The following is a 23685-nucleotide window of genomic DNA, read 5'->3' as shown; positions in this document are numbered from 1 at the left end:
ACACTTTAAAATTCACACAAGACAACGTATGTGGCAGCCATGGGGATGTTTTTCACACAGATAATTCCCAGACAGAAGTTTCTGCGCCTAATTCATACAAATAAATGAAAGGAGCCTCTTTAATGGACATGGGTTTAAAAAGTTAAAAAAAAATTGGTTTTCTTTTTGAGCCCAATTTTGGAGATGAATAAACAAAAAGTTCATTTTGTTTCACAAAAATTCAATAATTTAATCTAATGAAGCCTCTCAGTACTAAAAAAGTCCTTCATGTACCAACGTATGCTGGGTGTGTCCTGAATTTACGTACACAGACCTCGCCAACGGGTCATCAAAAGAACTTCTTAGCTGCTGCTTCCTGCTGACTCCTGCAAAACACAGCGGAATAGAAAGATAAAATGAGCAAAGTGGAAGTATCTCTGTGATATTCTGGGGGGTCCAGGGGAGAAATAACCCAAGAAAAATTTGGGAAGATGTTTCTTGAGGTTTGCTTTCTGGCGAAGTGAAATGCACTTACCTGTACATAATGTAGCCAAAGAATAAAATGGTCTGTATAGCTACGAACACAATGAAGTGAGTTGTGGTTAAACAGGAGGGAAATGGAGGCACGTCTGGGCACTTCTGTACATCTTGTGGCTAAAAAACAACAACAAAAAAATGAAAATCGATCAACATTGTTTTCTACACATATGGTGATGTATTTGCAAATATGTGTCATCGCTGTGATACAAAACAGCAAGGGACGATTACATCGACTCAGCCAGAAGAGCAAGAGGCTGACATGTGTAGTAGACGGCCTTTTTGTAAATGTCTGGCTTTTAACTCTATTGTGCATGCTCGCCCACGCGAAGAAGAAAAGGAAGAGGATCGCTCGCTCACTAGTGCCTCGCTAACAAGAGCACCATCCCGGGATATCAGGTAAGTCATAACTAAAAGGTAAAGGAAAATGGAAAATGGAAAAATCTTAGCTATGAGGAAAGACTGGCCAAATTGGGGATGTTCACACTGGAGAAGAGGCGCTTAAGGGGAGATATGATAACTATGTATAAATATATAAGGGGATCGTATAATAATCTCACTAATGATTTATTTACCAGTAGGTCTTTCCAGCTGACACAAGGTCACCCATTCCGATTAGAAGAAAAGAGGTTCCAGCTAAATATTGGGAAGGGGTTTGTTACAGTGAGAGCTGTGAAGATGTGGAATTGTCTCCCTGAATCAGTGGTACAGGCTGATACATTAGATAGGTATAAGAAGGGGTTGGATGGTGTTTAGCAAGTGAGGGAATACAGGGATATGGGAGATAGCTCATAGTACAAGTTGATCCAGGGACTGGTCCCATTGCCATTTTGGAGTCAGGAAGGAATTTATCCCCCTCTGAGGCAAATTGGAGAGGCTTTAGATGTGGATTTTTGCCTTCCTCTGGATCAACTGGCAGTTAGGCAGGTTATATATAGACTTAAAAGGTTGAACTTGATGGACATGTGTCTTTTTTTAACCTAACTTACTATGTTATAAAACAATTGGGGGGGCTGCCCCAACATTTGGCAACCCCACTGACTGGAGCTTTCGCTCTTCTTTAAGGCTCACAGGCACTACTAGAAAGCAAAGACACTGTGTAGAACATTACCAAGCTCTTGTGCACCAGATGTTCAACGTCCCTCTTTACGACATGTAGATGCTCCTTGATATCGTTGAAGTGCTGTGTGGTCTCGTAGCCCGCCGAGCCATGGGGCTTATTCCCACTAAGTAGTCGCACGGTCTCACTTACAGAGTTCCTACATGCAAACGACACAACACATGGATTATACCAGCAATGGCACAGTCAGACTCTAAGGCAGTGATCCCCAACCAGTAGCTCGTGAGTAACACGTTGCTCTCCAACCCCTTGGATGTTGCTCCCTGTGTCCTCAAAGCAGGTGCTTGTTTTTGAATTGCAAGCTTGGAAGCGAGTTTTAATTGCATAAAAACTAAGTATATTGCCAAGTAGAGCCTCCTGTAGGCTGCCAGTCCACATAGGGGCTAGTAAATAGCCAATCACAGTCGTTATTTGGCACCCCAAGGACTTTTTCATGCTTGTGTTGCTCCCCAACTTGTTCTCACGGGTAAAGGTTGGGGACCTTGCAGCTCTAACTGTAACCGAAAGAAGTGTGGAAGCAAAAGACAGAACTGTCTGTTAATTGGCTCATGTGACCTAACATGTATAGTTTGTTGGTATATTTGTGAGTACAGTGAATCCTAGGATCCTAGGGGACGGCCCTTATTTTTTAAAATGGCAATTTTCTATTTATGATTACCCAATGGCACATACTACTAAAAAAAGTATATTATTATGAAAATGGTTTATTTACATGAAGCAGGGTTTTACACATGAGCTGTTTTATGCAATATATTTTTATAGAGTATTAGAAGGTCCCTTTTATCGCACTCTGTAACTTACTTCTTAGTGAAATATAATAGACAAAAATTAATTAAATGGTTATTGGAGTAAAAAAGTTTAAATAAATTGAGGCTTTTTATTTTATCACACCAACTATATATAAAAAATCATGTACAAAATTCATTGATCAAAAATTCCTATATGGCAATAATTTTCTAACTTTGTGTTATATACACATTGAGAAAAATGCTTACATCTGCCTAAATAAGGAATGCTGAATTAACCGGAGCAACTAGACCTCTCAGTTCATTTTAATACAGAATTTTATATGCTTCAATTTGCTGCTATAATAATGAAATGAATATATACACATGAATTACTAATATGAATTGAAATGCTATAAATTATTGGCATATATGAATTTTTGATCAATGAATTTTGTACATGATTTTTTACTCCAATAACCATTTAATTAATTTTTGTCTATTATATTTCACTAAGAAGTAAGTTACAGAGTGCGATAAAAGGGACCTTCTAATATTCTATCATATTAATCTATTTCAATCCCACGCACCGCCCTAAAAAGGCTATGTAATCTTCATTTAAAATTTAGAGGAGTGCGCTGCCATCTTTCTATGCAATCTTTTTATAGAGATCTGCATTGTTTGTGGGGGGTATAATTTTCCTCTGATAAAATAAAGAATTTGGGTTTCGTGATTAATTTTAAAAGGACTTTAATTATACAGATTTCCATGTGTGGGTGACAGGTCCCCTTTAATGTTTACATGATTTTCTAGTAGATGTAAGGTATGAAGATCCAAATTATGGAAAGATCCATTATCCTGAAAACTCCAGGTCCTGAACATTCTGGATAACAGGTCCTGTACTATAAAGTTTCTTGCAGACATGTGTGCTCCTCGCCAAAATGAATGCGACGGAATTTTGAGATATTCAAAGCTTTCCAGAAGGAAATTAATACAGTTGTGCAAGACACGAAGAGGCTTAAGGATAAGGAAAAGATTTAGGGCTAAATTTTAAGATTACATTGAACCTAACAGAAACTCATCTCCCATACGCAAGGCTGGACCAACAGGATGCGCTCGCTCGTTGTAGTCATGTGATCATTACTATAGAAACATGAAATAAAACCACAGGCCTTTTGTGGAGATCTAGCAAGTGCTCATAGAAGGGATCAAACGTGCTCCTTAATCAATATGCTAGCTACATTGTCCTGTCCTGTTTTTTTTCCCTATGAAAAGAAGATTAAGGCCTGTAATGAGAATATTTATCATCATGCAGATTTTAATCCCCTTTCTTCTTCTGGCAAATGACACAATGAAAAATATACCCTGGAGTTTTATACTTGAGCGGCACCGGCGAGTATCTGAAGATACGGTCAAACCGTAGTAACAGCAAAGGCCCCATCTTTTCTCCAACCATTTGGAAACAAAAACACCTACTATATACAGGTATGGGACCCGTTTTCCAGAAACCCATTATCCAGAAAGCTCTGAATTACAGAAAGACCGTCTTCCCATAGGCTCCATTTTATCCAAATAATCCAAACTTTTAAAAATTATTTCCTTTTTCTCTGTAATAATAAAACAGTAACTTGTACTTGATCCAAACTAAGATATAATTAATCCTTATCGGCTCTCTTTCCAGCTTTCAAATGGGGGTCACTGACCCCATCTAAAAACAAATGCTCTCTAGAGCTACACATTTTTTGTTATTGCTAGATTTTATTACTCCTCTTTCTATTCAGATCCTCTTCTATTCATATTGAAATCAATGCATGGTTGCTAAGGTAATTTGGACCCTAGCAACCAGATTGCTGAAACTGCAAACTGAAGAGCTGCTGAATAAAAAGCTTAAAGGGCACATAAAGGCAAAAAAATAAATACCCATTTTTACTTTCTTTAATGAAAAAGAAACCAATCTCCAATATAATTTAATTAAAAGATGTGTACCATTTTTATAAGAAACCTGACTGTATGCAGTGAAATTCTCCCTTCATTTACTGCTGTGGATAGGAATTGTCAGACGGTCCCTAACTGAACTCAAGCAGCTTTGTTTGTTTCCCTGCAGAGCAGTTGGCGACTGTGTAGAGATTTGTATTGGATTTTATTTTTGCCTTTACATCCCCTTTACTGTTTCCAACTCCAGCTGCAGGGACAAAGATCATATAAACTGGGATTCTATTTGGAGGATTAATTTGCTGCAGCCACTGGTTCTGCAGAGTTGGAGAAAGTTTGTATTAAACAATATAAAAACTATAAAATCCACATTAGATTACATGACAACACAGGACCCAGTGCAGTCTGTATATTCTGATTATTAATCAGTCTTGCTGTATCGGCTTCTGGCAGATACTTGACTTGTGCTGTTTTGATAATGTATGACGATCCCTAAGCAGCCCAGACCACACTGACCATGTGCACAGTCTTGGTCTTGCAAAGATGTTTAACAAAGTTACAAGATTGTGACCCCCTGTGGCCAACTTTGAAAGCATAAATCATTTGTTTGATTAGACTTGTGGTGCAGTAAATTTATGTTTAATATACAAAATGCAGCATCAAAGGTCAAAGTGAAAATTCGAATGAAAAAAATTTGAATTTCAAGCTAATCATTGTGTACTACAACTAGGGAAAAAAAAACGAATTTCGAAATTTATCATGTACCGTCTCTTTAAAAATTCGACTTTGACCATTCGCCATCTAAAACCTGATGAATTGCCCCCTATGGGGGACCTCCTAGAATCTACTTGGAGACAATTGTGGGACTTTCGTACGATTCAAATTCGATATTACTTCGATTTGTATGATTAGAATTCAATCAAAAACAGACCTATTTAATCAAAAACTGACCTATCCGGCCAAAAGAAACCTTCGCTTTCATTTTGGTTGGTCTTTTTGAATTCGAATTTCGAAGTTTTCCAAATTCGACCCTTGATAAATTTGCCCCTAAAAGTTAACTCAGATGTGAACAACCCTGTTTGGGGGGCATCACAAAGCATGCCTCTGCTTGCCAGAACTGGCTTAATATTAGTATTGTTCCAATTGTTCCAAAGTTTGACCAATCATATTTGAGCTCATAAAAGAAAAACAACAACAGAATTATAACAAGAATTATGATATTTTCAGAAGTGCGATGAAATTGCCAATAGGCTTTACTATATCTCCGACCGGCAAATCCCAAATCTTTAAGCAAAGAATGGAAGACATTATCAGTGATTATTAAATATTAACCAACACATCCAACCAGCCAGTCTGTAATCAGATTAAGAGAGAAATCCACAAATCTGCAAAAACAAAATTACTGATGTTTCTGGGCAAAAAAAAGATCAACTTGTAAATATGAGCAACCCAAAGACTCATTAGGAATTTCCGGCTAAGCGTAACTCCCAAATACTTCTCTAATCTGCCCACAACATATTAGAAGCGCATGTGTAAGCGCATGAGAAATATTAAATAAGACGGCCATGGGAGACTTGATCTGGTGAATCTAATTTGACTTCCTTAGGAATAAAGATTTGTGAAGAATATTAATGCCAAGGATTCCCTGGGAAATAAAAGTCATGATAATCTTCTGCAGATAGCCGACCTATTTAGGCAAGGGCACAATATGGAGAGCAGTATGTTCCTACATGCAGCAGCCAAACTGTTCTCCTTTTCATTTATTGTATAAAATATATATCATGTAAAACCTTCCTACAAAATATTTGACTTAAAGGAGAAGGAAAGGCTAAAAACTAAGTAAGCTTTATCAGAAAGGTCTATATAAATATACCAGTAACCTTCAAAGTAATGCTGCTCTGAGTCCTCTGTCAAAAGACATTTCTTTCCTTCTATTGTGTACTCATGTTCTTCTGTATCAGACTTCTTTCTTTCAGTTTAAACCTCCAGGGCTAGGGCTTGAGCATGCTCAGTGTGCTCCTCTCTCCCTGCTGTAATCTGAGCCCAGAGCTATGAGTATAATAAAAAATGAAAGCCAATTGCAAATTGTCTCAGAATATCACTATTTACATCATACTAGAAGTTAATTCAAAGATGAAGGGTGAAGGGTCAATAACCTTAAAACTAAAGGCCAATGTTGGGGTTATCCAATTGGTCAGCCCACGGGCCAATAAAATATGTAATTGAAGAATAATCTAATGGATGGTCAGGTCTCATTTACGGATTCCCCCACATATGTTTCTGTAAAGATGTCATGTCTGGCCAAGGATGTTTCTGTAGGTATCATATAAACTTCCACATCCCAAGGTCAGTAAGGGTTAAAGTTAAGTAAACAGCCTGGGCTAATTGGCTGAACAAACACCAGTCTGTGAACAAACCGGGATCTATCATGCGCAGTTGTATGTCAATATTTTCTACACAGATTTTTATATCTGTGTACAAATTCCCTTTAAAGGAGAAGGAAAGGCCAAAATTGAGGCACCCCCAAGTGATTATATATACTTACCTCACACCCGGGCCGGTGCTCCTATCAGCAGAAAACTGAAATGGTCCTTTTACTTTCGGCAGCCCCAAGTAAAGAGCGCCTTTCCTTCTCCTTTAATCACCTTATGAAAGCCTAAGACAATTCCGAGCAAGGTAGTCCTATGGGAGCAGCCACATAGAGTGTATGAACTAGGACATTAACTTGCAGTCATTGTTGCACACATTTTCCAAACTATACTTCCCCATTACTAGGGGTGTAAAAGGCCTTTCAGATCCCACCCTATTGTGGCATCAGTAGTAACATTGTGCAGACAGACACCAGGCTTGCCTGCCCCACTTCATCACCACTGCTACAGATACAAAGTTCTGGTAACAAGGTGCAATGAGCATTAGAAAGGGTTTCACTCACTGTGATGGGATGCCATCTGCACACACCATTGCACCTTATTTTAATTCATTTTACCTGTTGAAGCAAGCACTACAAGCACCTTGTTTGACTTAATTATAATTTTATTCCGGAGATAGCACTTTGTATAGCTCACTACAGCACTTTAAAACACACAAGAAAAATCTGTGCATAGACTTTCTATGGTTCAAGACACACACACAGATTAGTGCTGTAACACTTTGGTGACTGCACTGAATATTAACAATATTGCACTAGGTTCTGTTATTTTTTAACTTTTCCATTGCCTGTGGCGCAGATCTATAATTTCATCTTGCTTTATGCAGACTGCCTTCTTACTTTTATCAAATTCCATCATCACAAGATTGTGATTTATTTTTCTCCATATTGTGCCAATCTACAATTCCCAGCTTCACTGCATCAGCAGACAGCAAAACTTGAAGCATATTGACTTATTATTATTAGCATGTATTTATATAGCGCCAACATATTACATAGCGATGTACTTACCTATTGTCGATTTATTCGGCTACCCTAAAGAACAACTCAATGCATAACACAAAATACCCCTATTACCCCAGCAGGCCATACCATTATCTCACAACAGGAAAACATTGAATGCAAATATAGAAACTGTATAGGTTTTGAATAATGGAGAAATAAGTGTATAAAGCATTGTATTCTTCTTACCTCATTTCAGCCATCTGTTGTATGACTTCTCTCTGAGTGCTGAGCAGGAAATTCAGGTCGGCAGGTGCAAACTTCAGTGGGAAAAACAAAAGGTTTAAATGAATACAATTGCTTCTAAGCTCTCAGCATCAGGATGAGCTCAGTAATAAGGTGCTGATTGTTTTGCTTTCAGTAAAAAAAAAAAGGGATGATTTTTTGAAACCTACATGATCAACGGACATCTTAGGCTTATTCTACTGGATAGATTTATCAAAAGTGTGAAGTTGGAGATCTCCACAGTCCACTAGAGTGAAATTCCGCCACTTTCCATTCATTTCTATGGGATTTAGAAAGGCGTATTTATCAAAGGATGAATTTTCACTTTCACCTACTGATAAATACTCTTTTAAAAATCCCATAGAAATGAATGGAGAGTGGCAGAATTTCACTCTAGCGGACTGTGGAGCTCTCCAACTTCACTCTTTGATAAATATACCCCTTCGTCTTAGGTGCTAAATGGCATCACAGCAACAAATTAGACGGCTGCCTTTTCTTTCTGAACTGTAGCAGACACCTAATAACAAATGTCTCACTGGTGCAGTTTAACACCTATGGTATTTGTGTCATATTTTTATAAAGTAGAATATATTATACTGAACTGTAGGTGACAAGCACCCAGTTCTACTCACTTCGTTGAAAAGATATGGCTCAGTAAAATGAACAGGTCACTTATTACAGTCTTCTAGTTGTAGTTTAACCTATGACTGATATTCTGGAGACATTTCACTCTTGCCCAACCTGTGGCTGATGACCAGTGCCGCCTGCACCATCTCCTGTTCCTTTCTTGGCAATCTCGTCGGTGACCGCTGTCACATATCGTCTCTGCTCATCAAGAATCATATCCAGTTGCCTGTTCAGCTGCTTTATTTCTAGATGAATGCGATTCTGACCCTCAAAGATTTGTCTGACCTCACGTTCATTCACCGACTCATACAAGTCATCCACTGCAAGGAGAAACTGTTACTTTTTCTGTGTCCAAAGTGCCTGGTAAACTAAACTCCCCAATAATAAAAACCCCTACCCACTACACAACATATTCCCCACTACCCTATATAGTACCCCCTCCCTGCTTCCCCCCGCATAGGTGATTACCTCTAAAAGTGTCCCTAATTCATTACCCACATATAGGTGCAGAATGAATGAATTAGGGGCACTATGTTGGGGGAAGCAGGGAGAGGGGACTATGTAGGGTAGTGGGTTTTATTATTGGGAGGGGGGTTAGTTATATTTTAAGGAGAACTAAAGCCTAAAATGAATATAGCTAAAAATGGCATAATTTATATAGTGAACTTATTGCACGAGGCTAAAGTTTCAGCTTGTCAATAGCAGCAATGATCCAGGACTTCAAACTTGTCACAGGGGGTCACCATCTTGGAAAGTGTCTGTGACACTCACATGCTCAGTGGGCTCTGAGCAGCTGTTTAGAAGATAACCTTATCGGTTGTCAGTAATTATCCAGCAGAAAACGAGGTTCCCCTGTAATATAAGCTGATGATACAGGGCTGATTATTAAATTCTGATGCTAATTGCACTGGTTTCTGTGCTGCCATGTAGTAATTATCTGTATTAATTACTAATCAGCCTTATATTGTGACATTTCTATTCTATGTGTACTGTATATTGTGAGTGGGTCCTTAAGCTCAGTAAGTGACAGCAGCACAGAGCATGTGCAATGAATCGGCAGAAAAGAAGATGGGGAGCTACTGGGGCATCTTTGGAGACACAGATCTTTACTGCAAAAGGGCTGTGGTTGCCCTGGGCTGGTACAGAAGCTAAAATGTACAACATTTCTACCTACTTCTTTATTTAGGCTTTAGTTCTTCTTTAAGTTGTCAGCTCTTGTGGCAGTGCCCCTACTTGTATTAACCCTATTGCCAGAAAATTAGCTAATCCTATTAGCTACAATGCATTTTTCTTTGCTTATGGATATTTTACCTTATACTGAAATGTATAATCGTAATATAAAGGCATAAGTGTGCATTCATAGCCATATGTGCATTTTTACTCGTTAAAAAAAAGGTAATTGTATCAATGTCCCAGGTTCATTTGCATATAAAAATAATTGTCACTTAAGTCACACATCTACCCAAATTCACTTAATGGCAATAACCATGAACTTTCCTTCCAAATAAGGAATATCACTCACTAGCAGCAAGAAATGGATGATACCACAGGGGGTGATAAAACTCTGTATTTGTATTATTCCCATTAAAAATTAAAATAGTCAGCCTGACTGATTTTTTTGGTTGATGGGGTCGGTGGCCCCCTGAAACAGATACCATTTTCAGATGCCGTCTAGGATGAGGCAGAAGAGGAAGGCTAGTAATGAAAAAAAACAAATACATAAAGCTCTATTGAAAAGTTCCTTTTTCAGTGAATGAACGTAATGTTTATTTAAAAGGTGAATTTAGGCCATAGCCTAAAGGCGTACAGTCAATTACACATGACTCTTTTGTGGTCTTACCAAAGGTGAGTTTTCGAACATCCATTTTTTTTTTATCTGCTTGTGTAGAAGGGAAGTTTTGCTGATCACCATTTAATATCTAATCCTTCAGGAGCAATATGCACGTGCCTAATATCCGAGGAAGCTATTCTGGAAAGCCATTAATCCTCTTTCTTATAATATTACAATGTAAGTAGTATGGCTGGCAATATGAGCTAAAGAGTGGATAAGCATTATATACATGTTTTTTTCTGGCTTTTGCATGAGGCTGTAACAAGTTTGGACTTAAATTCTTAATTTGCCCTGACATATCAGGTACACAGAGGCCCATACAGCCCCCCCAAAGAGGCCCAAATAGCCCCTCACTAGCCCGATAAATAGTGACTGTCCATGGTATCTTACAGCAGCAACAGTGCACTTGCCTGGTTGTTCATTTGCCTCAGGGTGATCCTTCTGAAATTCCTCTTTCCTCTTATCCAGCTCTTGTTGGAAATTGTCAAACTCTTCCTGGTACTTGTCCTTTTCTTCCTTTGGAATCTCTGCATCAGGTGGAGGCTGAAGGAAACAACAAAAGTTGATCAATCAATAGGCCAAACATGGCTAGCCTATTGGTATATGTATATACTAGGGATGCACCGAATCCAATACTTTGGATTCGGCCGAACCCTGAATCCTTTGCAAAAGATTTGGCAGAATACCAAACCGAATCCTAATTTGCATAAGCAAATTAAGGGTGGGAGGGGAAAACATTTTTTACTTCCTTGTTTTGTGACAAAAAGGCACACAATTTCCCTCCCTGTCCCTAATTTGCATATGCAAATTAGGATTCGGATTTGGCCAGGCAGAAGGATTCGGACGAATCCGACTCCTGCTGAAAGAGGCCGAATCCTGGATTCGGTGCATCCCTAGTATATACTATATACCACTGTGCGGGGAAAGACCCGAAAAAAAAACTTTTCGGAAAACACAATTTTTTTCTGATTTTGCCCGCATACCACAAAATATTCCGATTATTGCACGGAAGACCCAGACCCGAACCGGTAAACTCGCGACCCGAACCGCAACCCACATATTTACCCACTTTGATTTGCTACCTGACCCAGACTGCCTTATCCGCAACCCAACCCTCCGACCACCATCAAACAGGAAGTGATGGTGCTGCAAACCGGAAGTGAAAGCCAACCTCAATGAAATCTAACCCTGAACAACGGGTACCCAACGCGCTGCAGGAATCTACCCTGAGTCTGCACCTGAATTACTGAGCTGCCAGACTCAAACACCAGAGACACCAACATTCAACTTTAAACTTAGATTTTGGAAAAACGGTAAAACATAAAAGATGGAAAGTAATTGAAAAAAGTCTTTGTTTATGGTGAACAATCTGAAAACAACTGAACTAAAAAAAAATGTTTGGAAGGTGATGAATCCAAAATGCACTCTTCACACTTCCTTTTCGTTGTGCTCAGCACCACTCAGTCCTTCCAGACCTCTATTCTGAATCAGACACTGCCGCACCTATTGAGGCAGGGAGCTCAGGACAGGAGGTGGCAGTAGCTCCAGAGTTCCCACGCGGCAATCTCCACAGCGAATTTATATAGAATCGGCCACAGATGTCAATCACAGAGCGAACATTACCAGGCAGAATTTGAAAATTTACAGCGCAATTGTGCCTGATTTGCGATGACAACTGTGGTAGACATAGAACCCACAATAGTGCTATAATTCTGGGGTAAAACACTGTACTGTGGGGAAAATGGTGATTGCTCTCGAAACTGCATTTTGTAGGAATGTGCCCTAATGTGTAACATTTTAACCTATTTCACTGCACATGCTCTGTGCTGCTGTCACTTACTGAGCTTAGGGACCCACTCACAATATACAGTACACATAGAATAGAAATGTCACAATATAAGACTGATTAGTAATTAATACAGATAATTACTACATGGCAGCACAGAAACCAGTGCAATTAGCATCAGAATTTAATAATCAGCAAACCTGTAGCATCAGCTTATATTACAGCCAGGGAAGCTCATTTTCTGCTGGATAATTAGTGACGAGCCCTAAGCTTAGCTTCTCAACAGCCAATCAGAGCCCACTGAGCATGTGAGTGTCACAGACACTTTCCAAGATGGTGACCCCCTGTGACAAGTTTGAAGTCCTGGATCATTGCTGCTATTGACAAGCTGAAACTTTAGCCTCGTGCAATAAGTTCACTATATAAAATATGGCAATTTTAACCATTAAGGTTTAATTCTCCTTTAAGGGGTGGTTCACCTTTAAGGTAACTTTTATTATGCTATAGAATGGCCAATTCTAAACAACTTTTCAATTGGTTTTCATTATTTATTTTTTATAGTTTTATAGTTATTTGCCATAGTTTTATAGTATTTGCAGCTTTCAAATGTCGCTGACTCCCTTCTAAAAAAAACAACAAATTCTCTGTTTTAGCCTATGGGGGACCTCCTTGAACCTATATGGAGTCAATTGGAGGACTTTGAGTTTTTTGTTTTGGAAAAACTTTGAATCGAATTAGATCGAATGCACTATTACTTCAATTCATACGATTCTAATTCAGCAGAATACGGACATATTCAATAGAAGTCGGGCAAAAAAAAACTTCTACTTAATTTTGGCTGGTCTTTTTGAATTTCAAAGTTTTTCAAAATCGAAATTCAACCCTTGATAAATATGCCCCTAAAAGTTATCTCAAATGTGAACAACCCCTTTAAAACATGCCAATCACTTTTCTGTCTATGTTGGAGGTAGAAAATAACTGGTGTTTTTTTTGTACGATATTACATTTTTCTTTTCTCTCTACCAAAACCCAACTGCAAATAATCCGCATAAACATTGCAACACATGCAGTGCCAAAGAGTGAGTTATAGAAAGGGGGGATTTAAAATATCACTGCTTACAGCTTCTTTTCCAGGTTCAGTCAGTTGGAACGTCAAGAAGGAGAGCACATCATGATCATCTGTTACCAACAAACAGAAAGAGAATATTACGATAAATAACCAGATTAAGAAAAGAGCATATGACGATAATGCTAGATTACTGCCATATAAGTGGAAGGTAACTGTGTTGCTAGGGTAACCAACACTTGCAACTAAAAAGTATTTAATGAAAATAAGGCACATACACAAACTCCACCTTAAAGGGATACTATCACGGGGAACAAATTTTTTTTCAAAATGAATCAGTTAATAGTGCTGCTCCAGCAGAATTCTGCACTGAAATCCATTTCTCAAAAGAGCAAACAGATTTTTTTATATTCAAATCTGACATGGGGCTAGACATTTTGTCAATTTCCCAGCTGCCCCATGTCATGTGACTTGTGCCTTCACTTTAGGAGAGAAATGCTTTCTGGCAGGCTGCTGTTTTTCCTTCTCAATGTAACTGAATGTGTCTCAGTGGGACATGGGTTTTTACTATTGAGTGCTGTTCTTAGATCTACAAGGCAGCTGTTATCTTGTGTTAGGGAGCTGCTATCTGGTTACCTTCCCATTGTTCTGTTGTTAGGCTGCTGGGGGGGAAAAGGGAGGGGGGTGATATCACTCCAACTTGCAGTACAGCAGTAAAGAGTAATTGAAGTTTATCAGAGCACAAGTCACATGATTTGGGGGAGCTGGGAAATTGACAATATGTCTAGCCCCATGTCAGATTTCAAAATTGAATATAAAAAAAATCTGTTTGCTCTTTTGAGAAATGGATTTCAGTGCAGAATTCTGCTGGAGCAGCACTATTAACTGATTCATTTTGAAAAAAATTTTTTTTTCCAATGACAGTATCCCTTTAATTATTAGAAATTGTTAGTTGCTAGAAAATGTAATTGTAAATTGAAGATAATTAGTCCAACAAAATATAGAGCAAGGAAGACCACCTGATCTTACCCAGTTACATCCACATGTCACCCTTTTCACCTGAAACCCTGCCCATTTCCCAACAAACCCCGTCCCTTAATTGGTTCACGGCTACTATGGGAAGTGATGACGGCTGCAGAGGAACGCTTTTATGGCTGCTGTTTTTAAAACTCCCCACATGCAAGTTATAATATGTGATGTAAAAACCCTACAAGACAATGGGAGCGAAGGGTGAAGCTTGATGGGCAAGTGCCTGCTTTTAAACCACAGTCACTGAATTACTACATAAAAAGCACCTTGATGCAATTGCTTTGCTTTTCACAAGCAAACCAAGGTCCCCACTACTAGACACAGTAATGATTAAGAAGCAAACCAAACCCCAGTACCTGCTAGACCTCCAGTAGCTGCAGACATGCCAAAGTAACCTTGAGATGGGAGAACCATGTTATCCACTTTGGCACAGAACTCATAGTCCTCTTTATCTGGTGTAAACCCACTGTTGATCATTACCTACAGAGAGGATAAAAGAGCATTCAAGGAAAAGATTAGATAATCTAAACTTTTGTACAGGTATGGGACTGGTTATCCAAAATGCCTGGGATCTGGGGTTTTACAGATAATGGATCTTTCAGTACTTCATACCTTAAGTCTACCAGAACAGGCTGGTTTTGCTTCCAATAAGGATTAATTATATCTTAGTTGTAATCAAGTACAAGCTACTGTTTTATTTACAGAGAAAAAGGAAACCATTTTTAAAAATTTGGACTATTTGATTACAATGGAGTCTATGGGAGAAGGGCTTTCCGTAATTCAAAGCTTTGTAGATAACAGGTTTCCAGATTTTGTAATTTTACCTGAATGCAGGATTCGGTTCGGCATTCGGCCAGGATTCGGGCGAATCCTTCTGCCCGGCCCAACCAAATCGGAATCCTAATTTGCATATGTAAATTAGGGGAGGGAAATTGTGTGACTTTTTGTCACAAAACAAGGAAGTAAAAAATGTTTTCCCCTTCCCACTCCCCTTCCCGGATTTGGTTCGGTATTCAGCCGAATCTTTCGCGAAGGATTCGTGGGTTTGGCCGATTCCAAAATAGTGGATTCTGTGCATCCCTATTTATCTGTGTGGAGCTAGTGTTTGTGGCAATTAGTACAGCAGCCTTGTGTACTAGAAATACAACCAGCTGCAGTGTAAATGCAAAGATACACAAGCAAAGCACTCAACTCACTTACCGTTAATATCTTTTTATAATATGTAATCTTTGCTCTCACTGGGTAAGGTTTATTCCGGAAATCCCTTAGACATGAAGCCAAAGCCTGGGTGGAACCATCACTGCAAAACCAAATATTTTCAGTTATGCACAGCTACCTTTTATGTTACTGTAATATGACTTCTTTGGTATTGATACAAAGGCTACCGACTATATACTGAGTGACTTGTGTGAGAATGAGTAGCAGACTTCTGCACTGAAATCAGTTTCTCAAAAGAGCAAACAGATTTTTTTATATTTAATTCTGAAATCTGACATGGGGATAGACATAATGTCAGTTTCCCAGCTGCCTCCAGTCATGTTACTTGTACTATGATAAACTTCAGTCACTCTTTACTAATGTGCTGCAAGTTGGAGTGATATCACCGCCCTCCACTTCCCCCCAGAAGCCTAACAAAAGAACAATGGGAAGGTAACCAGATAGCAGCTCCCTAACACAAGATAACAGCTGCCTGGTAGATCTAAAAACAGCACTCAATAGTAAAATCCAGGTCCCACTTTGACACCTTCAGTTACAATAAGCAGGAGAAACAACAGCCTGCCACAAAGCAGTTCCATTATAAAGTTGTGGCTCTTTCTGAAAGCACATAACCAGGCAAAATGACCTGAGATGCACCTACACACCAATATTACAACTAAAATAAATACACTTGCGGATTCAGGAATGACATTTTATACTGTAGAGTGAATTATTAAGCAGTGTAATTTAGAAATAAAAAATACATCATAAAAATCATGACAGAATCCTTTTAAAGACAGGCTTAAACTGAAAACAAATTAAGAATAACTGCTCTAGATGTTAAGAGCTACAAGCCTCAAATGATGTCAACCCCATCCAATGGTGAGAAATTTGCAAAAGGAGCATGAGAAAAAAACCAAACAAAACTTACTTCTGGTGGTCATAAACAAGCTTGCCGTTGTTACCCACAACCAATATGGCAGGGTTGTTTTTCTGCAATAAAGAAAATGTAATACTTAAAATTCAACCTTCGGTCATACAAACTGTTGGTGTTCAAGAAAGTGCAACATTAAGGGGGTTATTTATTAAAGTCCGAATGCTAAAAACTCGAAAAATTTTAGGTTACTATAAAATCCAAATTTCCGGCATCTCAGACCTGCTGAGGTTGTATAGAAGTCAATGGGAGAGGACCCTATCCTACTTGGAAGTTTCTGTTGTCTGCTCTGGAATTAGCCTGAAAATCCAACTATGTTGGGCTTTTTGGGCAAAAATCGAAGAATTCAGGTTTTGGGGAAAAAGCCACAAAAAAATTTGAAAAAAATCATACAACTGAGTTTTTCGCTCGATTTTATCGAGGTTTTCCCCGATTCGAGTAAATCAAGCTTTTTTTCATTAATAAATAAGGTCAAATCGTGGATTCTATTTGGTCGGACTTTTTTTAAATAAAATAATTAGAAAAATTGGGATTTTAATAAATAACCCCCTAGGATGAATCCTTAATGACTGAATACAGTGTCTAGTTAAGGCAGGCAAGGGCCTATATATAACGTACACCCAAAGCAAGATTCACTTCTTTGCTGCCAAAAGAAACTAGACGTCCCCATGTTAATCATTAACAAATGTGCCAAGGCTAATGCCAAACAGGTGTTTTGTCTGATATTCAGTTTTTAGGTCTTAAGCAAACAGCAAGTGACCATGGTGACAAAGTCCAGAAGCTGAATCAACAAACCTTTCCATCATTATCAAAGGAATCAAAAAATATCCCAACGCCATTCCAGGAATCAGATGCACCGTAGACGTCTCCGTCAAGTCCTTGGGCCGCAGTGAACCAGATTGCCTACAATATAAAGAACAAAGCAAGTCTGTGTCAATGGTAAAACCAGAGAAAACAAGTAATTAAAACAATATTACAAATTACGAGCCGATGCATACCAATCCATCAGCTCCTATTCTGCCCCGTCCTGTGATTCGGAATGTCACCTCCAGTTCCCAGTTCTGAAAGTTTGCCAAAGTTTTCGTCCATACCGATCCTTTCTGGCTTTTTAAAGATGGCGTTATCCTAATCTGATCAGCGCTAGGAATTGCATCTGAAAGAGAGAATATGTGCGTGGGTCACATAGTAATACCATGTAGGAATGCCAGGGAGCTGTGGGAGAATTATACTGCATATTAAACTATAAACAGACTGTATATTTCTCCTTTAGGGGAGATGCTGATACATGGCAAAATTTGGTTTAAAAGTACAGGTATTGGAACGGTTATTCAGAATGCTTGGAACCTGGGGTTTTCCGGATAATGGATCTCTCAGTAATTTGGATCTTCGGACCTTAAGTTTACTAGGTAAACATGTAAACATTAAAGGGATACTGTCATGGGAAAACAGGTTTTTTTCAAAACGCATCAGGGAGGGCAGTGATATCACTCCAACTTGCAGTACAGCAGTAAAGAGTGACTGAAGTTTATCAGAGCACAAGTCACATGACTGGGGGCAGCTGGGAAACTGACAATATGTCTAGCCCCATGTCAGATTTCAAAACTGAATATAAAAAAAAACTGTTTTCCCATGCGTTTTGAAAAAAACATGTTTTCACATGACAGTATCCCTTTAAATAAACCCATTAGGCTGGTTTTGCCTCCAATAAGGATTAATTATATTTTAGTTGGGATCAAGTACAAGATACTGTTTTATTATTACAGAGAAAAAAGTAATCATTTTTAAATATTTAGATTATATGGATGAAATAAAGTCTATGGGAGACGGCCTTTCCATAATTTGGAGCTTTCTGGAAAACGGGTTTCCAGATGACGGATCCTATACCTGTAATTGCATATTTACAAAACGGTAAAAGTAAAAGACCAATGTATTAGTGTTACTAAAATTGATAATGAACAATAACACATCAAGCCACCATCAGCCCAGAGGTATTTACGATAACTAAGATTCAAACATGGCATAAGGTTTGTGGGTAGGGTTGCCACCTTTTAATACAATGCTTACCGGCTGGTGGTGGAGCAAATGGGCGGGTCGTGCCGTAAAAGGGGGCAGGTCGTGACACAAAAAGGGGATTGTCATGCAGTAAAGGGGTGGGGCTTAAACATACGATTGGCCAGAAGACAGCAAAAAAACAGTAAATCTTGAGCTGGTTGGGGGCAGCCGAGGGCTTTTGTTAGGAGTATTACAAATTTACCGGCAGCTACATTGCCGGTAAATTTGTAATACCGGCCCCGGCAGGTGTTTTACCGGCTAGGCAACCCTATTTGTGGGACACACGCAGGCAGGAGCTAACAGCCTGTGAGACTTTATGCATTTATGTGTGATTGACTTCAAACAACCAAATGTGAGTGTAATTTGTTTTTAAAGTATTTTAACTTAATAAATGGTGTTACACTATTTTGTAGGCCGGATCCAGGAGAAGAGTGAGATACTATGGGCAATATATCAAATTTTCAGCTAGTGAGTAGAAAATTTAGCCAAATGGTGGTGGTAACGGATTGAATGTAAGGAATTAACTGTACACATCACTACCGGAAGTGGAAAGTTTAAAAGGGGAAACACAATTCAATGAGCATCATTACTATTTTGGTTTCTGTTTTCTCTACTGCCATAGGCAGGGATCAAACATTTCGGGACCACATGGCCCTCGAAACTTTGATCCTTGCCGAGTGTCTGTAGCACTATGGAATACAATTTGGGAACATCCCGATTTGCAGCAAACAAAGGTACTGGCATTATTTTTCTTATTGATCTGACACCCAACTGCTGCATGAAGAGAGAATGAAGAGAAACTTGATTATTTCAGTACAGTATTTTAATTGAGAAAGTTTCTTATTTCAGTATGATGAAGCTTATATTAAATGTTCATTTTCGATAGTTCCCCTTTAAAATAAAAAAAGGGGAGGGGGAAGTACACTGGTAATAACAGTTATCTTTATATCAGTCAAACCTGAAACTCTCAGTTCCACTCAGATTTGCATGGCAGATGCTGAATTCCCCATTCAATTCTGCTTATTTCCAGAGCTCTAGTGCTACACAGCCAGTTTAATAAGCTTATCTCCCACTACAAGTCATAATCCAGTGCGGAAAAACTCTGATAAGTCCGACCAATGCCGGGCCTCAACGTCTCCCAAGATATAACAAGGAGTGATAGGGAATATTGTCCCAGTGCTCTTAAGGTTTAAGGTCCATTAATTCAACAAAATCTTACAATGATTCATCTTTAACAGTCCTCCGGTGATAAGGGTCAGACTCGACGACAAGTTTTATTTTTCCTTTTCTGTGTAAGGGTATATTCCCTATATTATTGTGACATCATTTATTGTCAAACTCACCATGACCAAACTGCCACTAAAAAATATATTATTCATCTTTAAATTAACTTTTAGTACGATGTAGAGAATGATAGACAATTTGCAATCAGTTTTCATTTTTTATTATTTGTGGTTTTTGAGTTATTTAACTTTTTATTCAGCAGCTCTCCAGTTTGCAATTCCAGTTATCTGGTTGCTAGTGTCCAAATTACCCTAGCAACCATGTATTGATATGACTAAGAGACTGGAATATGAATAGGAGAGGCCTGAATAGAAAGAGGAGTAATAAAAAGTAGGGATGCACCGAATCCAGGATTTGGTCTTTTTCAGCAGGATTTGGATTTAGCTGAATACTTCTGCCCAGCCGAACCAAATCCTAATTTGCATATGCATATGTGGGAAGGGGAAAACATTTTTACTTCCTTGTTTTGTGACAAAAAGTCACACAATTTCCCTCCCGCATATGCAAATTAGGGGCTGGAGGGAAATTGTGTGACTTTTTGTCACAAAACAAGAAAGTATAGTATTTGCGTACGCAAATTAGAAATCGGATTGGTAATCGGCCAAATCTTTTGTGAAGGATTCGGGGGTTCGACAGAATCCAAAATAGTGGATTCTGTGCATCCCTAATAAAGAGTAGCAATAACAATACATTTGTAGTAGGGATGCAGCAAATCCACTATTTTGGATTGGGCCGAATCAACAAATCCTTCGTGAAAAATTCATCCAAATATTGAAAAAAATCTAAATTTACATATGCAAATTAGAGGCGAGAAAGGAAAAAGTGGAAAAAAAATTTTTACTGCCTTGTTTTGTGATGAAAAGTCACATGATTTCCCTTCCTGCCCCTAATTTTGGATTCGGTTCGGCCAGGAACAAGGATTCGTACAAATCCTGCTGAAAAAGCCCAATCCTGGATTTGGTGCATCCCTAATTTGCAGCCTTACAGAGCACTTGTTTTTAGATGGGGTCAGTGACCCCTCCCATTTGGAAGCTGGAAAGTGTCAGAAGATGAAATCTGTCAAAAAATATAAAAAAAAAATAAAACATGAAGACCAAATGCTGCTTAGAACGAGACATTCTATAACGTACTAAAATGTAACTTAACAGTGAACCAGCCCTGCAAACGAGTGCACAGAGACGAATCAGACCACAAACTTGGACAAAACTGAGAAATAAATGAGGCTCCTCTGAACTGTCTGTTTATTGGAGGGTTTTAAATGATTTCTGCTTTAGGCCTCCCAAGCCAAAGGCAGGAGGCAACATTTTCACGGAATAGAAATCTCGCAAAACTTTTTTTTTGTGGCAAACATTTTCGTGAACAAAGCTCAGGGTTTGTGAACGTCAAGCACAGAAATAAGGGAAAGATTGATTTCCAATCCCCAGGCGCTCATTAATAAACATTTACAGATTTCAGCAAACTTCAAAGCTCTGCATCACAATCAAGGTTTCACACAACAAGGGTGTCACGCAGGACAGAGAGGGTGCTAGCCTTGGGCTCACTGGGGGGCACCTGGCCAGAATATGACATTGGTAGACAGCAAATAGAGTCTCCATTAACAACAATTGAAGGAGGTGTAGTTCTGCAACATCAGCTACACTTTTCATTTTACTCCTGCTAATATGCAAGTTATGAAGCTGCTCATGGTGTCCCACAGTATCTCACGATACCCCTGTGACTCTCCATAAAATTCTCATAGGTGCATAGGAAGACTTTTGCAGGCAGCCATGCTTGAAGCCCTTAAAGGGGTTGTTCACCTTTGAGTTAATGTTTAGTAAGCTGTAGAGGGTGATATTCTGAGACAATTTGCAATTGGTTTTCATTTTTTATTATTTAAGGCTTTTAAGTTATTTAGTTTTTTATTCAGCAGCTCTCCGGTTTGCATTTTAGGCAATCTGTCAGCTAGGGTCCAAATTCCCCTAGCAACCATGCATTGATTTGAATTAGAGACTGCAATATGAATAGGAGAGGGACTGAATAGACGAGTAATAAAAAGTAGCAATAACAACAATAGCCTTACAGACCATTTGCTTTTTGATGGGGTCAGTGACGCCCATTTGAAAGCTGCAAAGAGTCAGAAGAAAAAGGCAAATAACTATAAAACTATAAAAAATAAATAATGAAAACCAATTGAAAAGTTGCTTAGAATTGTATAACATACTAAAAGTTACCTAAAAGCTGAACCAATGTAGGTCTCTATAAAAAGATATTGCATGAAACAGCTCATATGTAAAACCCTGCTTCATGTAAATAAACCATTATCATAATAATATACTTTTTTAGTAGTAAAAAATCCCCTGGGATTGTATGATTCACAGTGCACACAAACAAACCATACTTGTTAGGTCACACGAGCCAATTAACAGACAGAGTTGTCTGGGAGCAAAGACAGAACTCTGTCTGTTAATTGGCTCATGTGATCTAACAAGTATGGTTTGTTTGGTGTGTTTGTGTGCACTGTGAATCCTACGATCCCAGGGTTTTACATATGAGCTGATTGATGCAATATATTTTTATAGAGACCTACATTGTTTGAAGGGTATAGGTTTCCTTTAAGGTTATGAAGCTCCAAATTACGGAAAGATCCGTTATCCGGAAAACCCCCAAGACCTGAGAATTCTGGATAACAAGTCCCATACCTGTATTTGGTGTCTTTTTCTGACTCTTTTCAGCTTTCAAATAACGATCGCTGACCCACATAAAAATCAAGTGTTTTGTAAGGCTACAAATGTTTTTTATTACTGATCCTTCTATTCAGGCCTCTCCTATTCATATACCAACCTCTTATTCAAATCAATACATGGTTGCTAAGGTAATTTGGACCCTAGCAACCAGATGCTGAAATTACAAACTGAAGAGCTGCTGAGTAAAAAACAAAATAACTCAAAAACCACAAATAATAAAAACCAATGAAAACTCTCTACATCACATGAAACATTAACTCAAACCCCCTTTAAGGGAGACTAGAAGGATCAGTTGCAGGTGCCACAGTAGGACTGTCCCATCTGGGCCCCCAGCTGTTGTGAAACTACAACTCTCCTCACAAAGGGGCTCGTGTATGTACAAATACAGCACATAAACGTCTGATGCAGAGGAGGAGGAGGAGGAGGCACAAGTAGCCTCATTATAGCAATGTCAGGCTCTGGGAAAGTGTCAGCAGTAACCTGATGCTGTGCAGCTGCTACATAACAAACTACCACTCCCATCATGCTCCTTGTGCCTCAGTCTGTCTGTACAAGCTGGGACAATTAGTTCAGAGCGGCTGGTTACAGTAGAGCCCTTGGCAAGGAGCTGGCAGTTCCCTCATGAATGTGCTGCCCAATACTTACTGCCAGAGTGGCTCCAGAAAGGAACAGTGCCATCGCTCTGCACTAGGTAAGGACCTTTGAAGCTGTATTTATACTCGAACCGCCGGTGTGGGGTGTCCTGTGCCGCCTGCCCTTCATTTGCTCCCACTAAACTCAGCAGCCACAGAAAGAGAAGGGAACGGAGCCCGGTTGCCACACGGAGCTGCTCCTGCTGCATGGGCACCGCCATCTTGCCCAATGCTGACGTAGCCATGATAGCGGAGAACCTACAGAGCCAACAGGGCGCTCAGTGATTGGCAGCCAGAGGTGGAAGTGGGCGGGGTTAAGGCAACCCGGCTGTCAGACCCTTCAGTAGAATACACGCTCAATGTTGTCCTCCGGCCGCTGAGGGTCACTATACAGCCTACTCGGTCTCATAGTAAATGTGTGCTTACAGGTAGCTCCCTGGCCGCCATTTATCTTCCTGGCAACAAGATGCAAGCTCTATCTGTACTGCTCTCTGTCAGACTCAGGGTTGCCAGGATGGTTGTTTTCAAGCCAAATTGGGCTGCTAATTTAATTCCCAAACGGGTTTTGAAATTACA

At 39.2% G+C, this 23685-nt stretch overlaps 1 protein-coding gene across 1 annotated transcript; it reads right to left on the bottom strand.

Moving 5' to 3' along the window:
• Positions 1 to 23362, bottom strand: lman1.S (lectin, mannose binding 1 S homeolog). Its single transcript, NM_001087481.1, is given in 13 exon segments — positions 1 to 365; positions 515 to 633; positions 1628 to 1775; positions 7913 to 7983; positions 8690 to 8895; positions 10817 to 10949; positions 13313 to 13371; positions 14644 to 14767; positions 15488 to 15587; positions 16416 to 16477; positions 17214 to 17321; positions 17417 to 17571; positions 23123 to 23362. Coding segments are annotated over 13 exon segments (1554 nt in total). The 5' UTR covers positions 23355 to 23362; the 3' UTR covers positions 1 to 328.
• Between the last annotated feature and the right edge of the window lie 323 nt (positions 23363 to 23685).

The sequence above is a fragment of the Xenopus laevis genome, chromosome 1S (assembly GCF_017654675.1).
Source record: "Xenopus laevis strain J_2021 chromosome 1S, Xenopus_laevis_v10.1, whole genome shotgun sequence".
Lineage (NCBI taxonomy): Eukaryota > Metazoa > Chordata > Amphibia > Anura > Pipidae > Xenopus > Xenopus laevis.
This window is presented reverse-complemented; position numbering and strand designations above follow the sequence as displayed.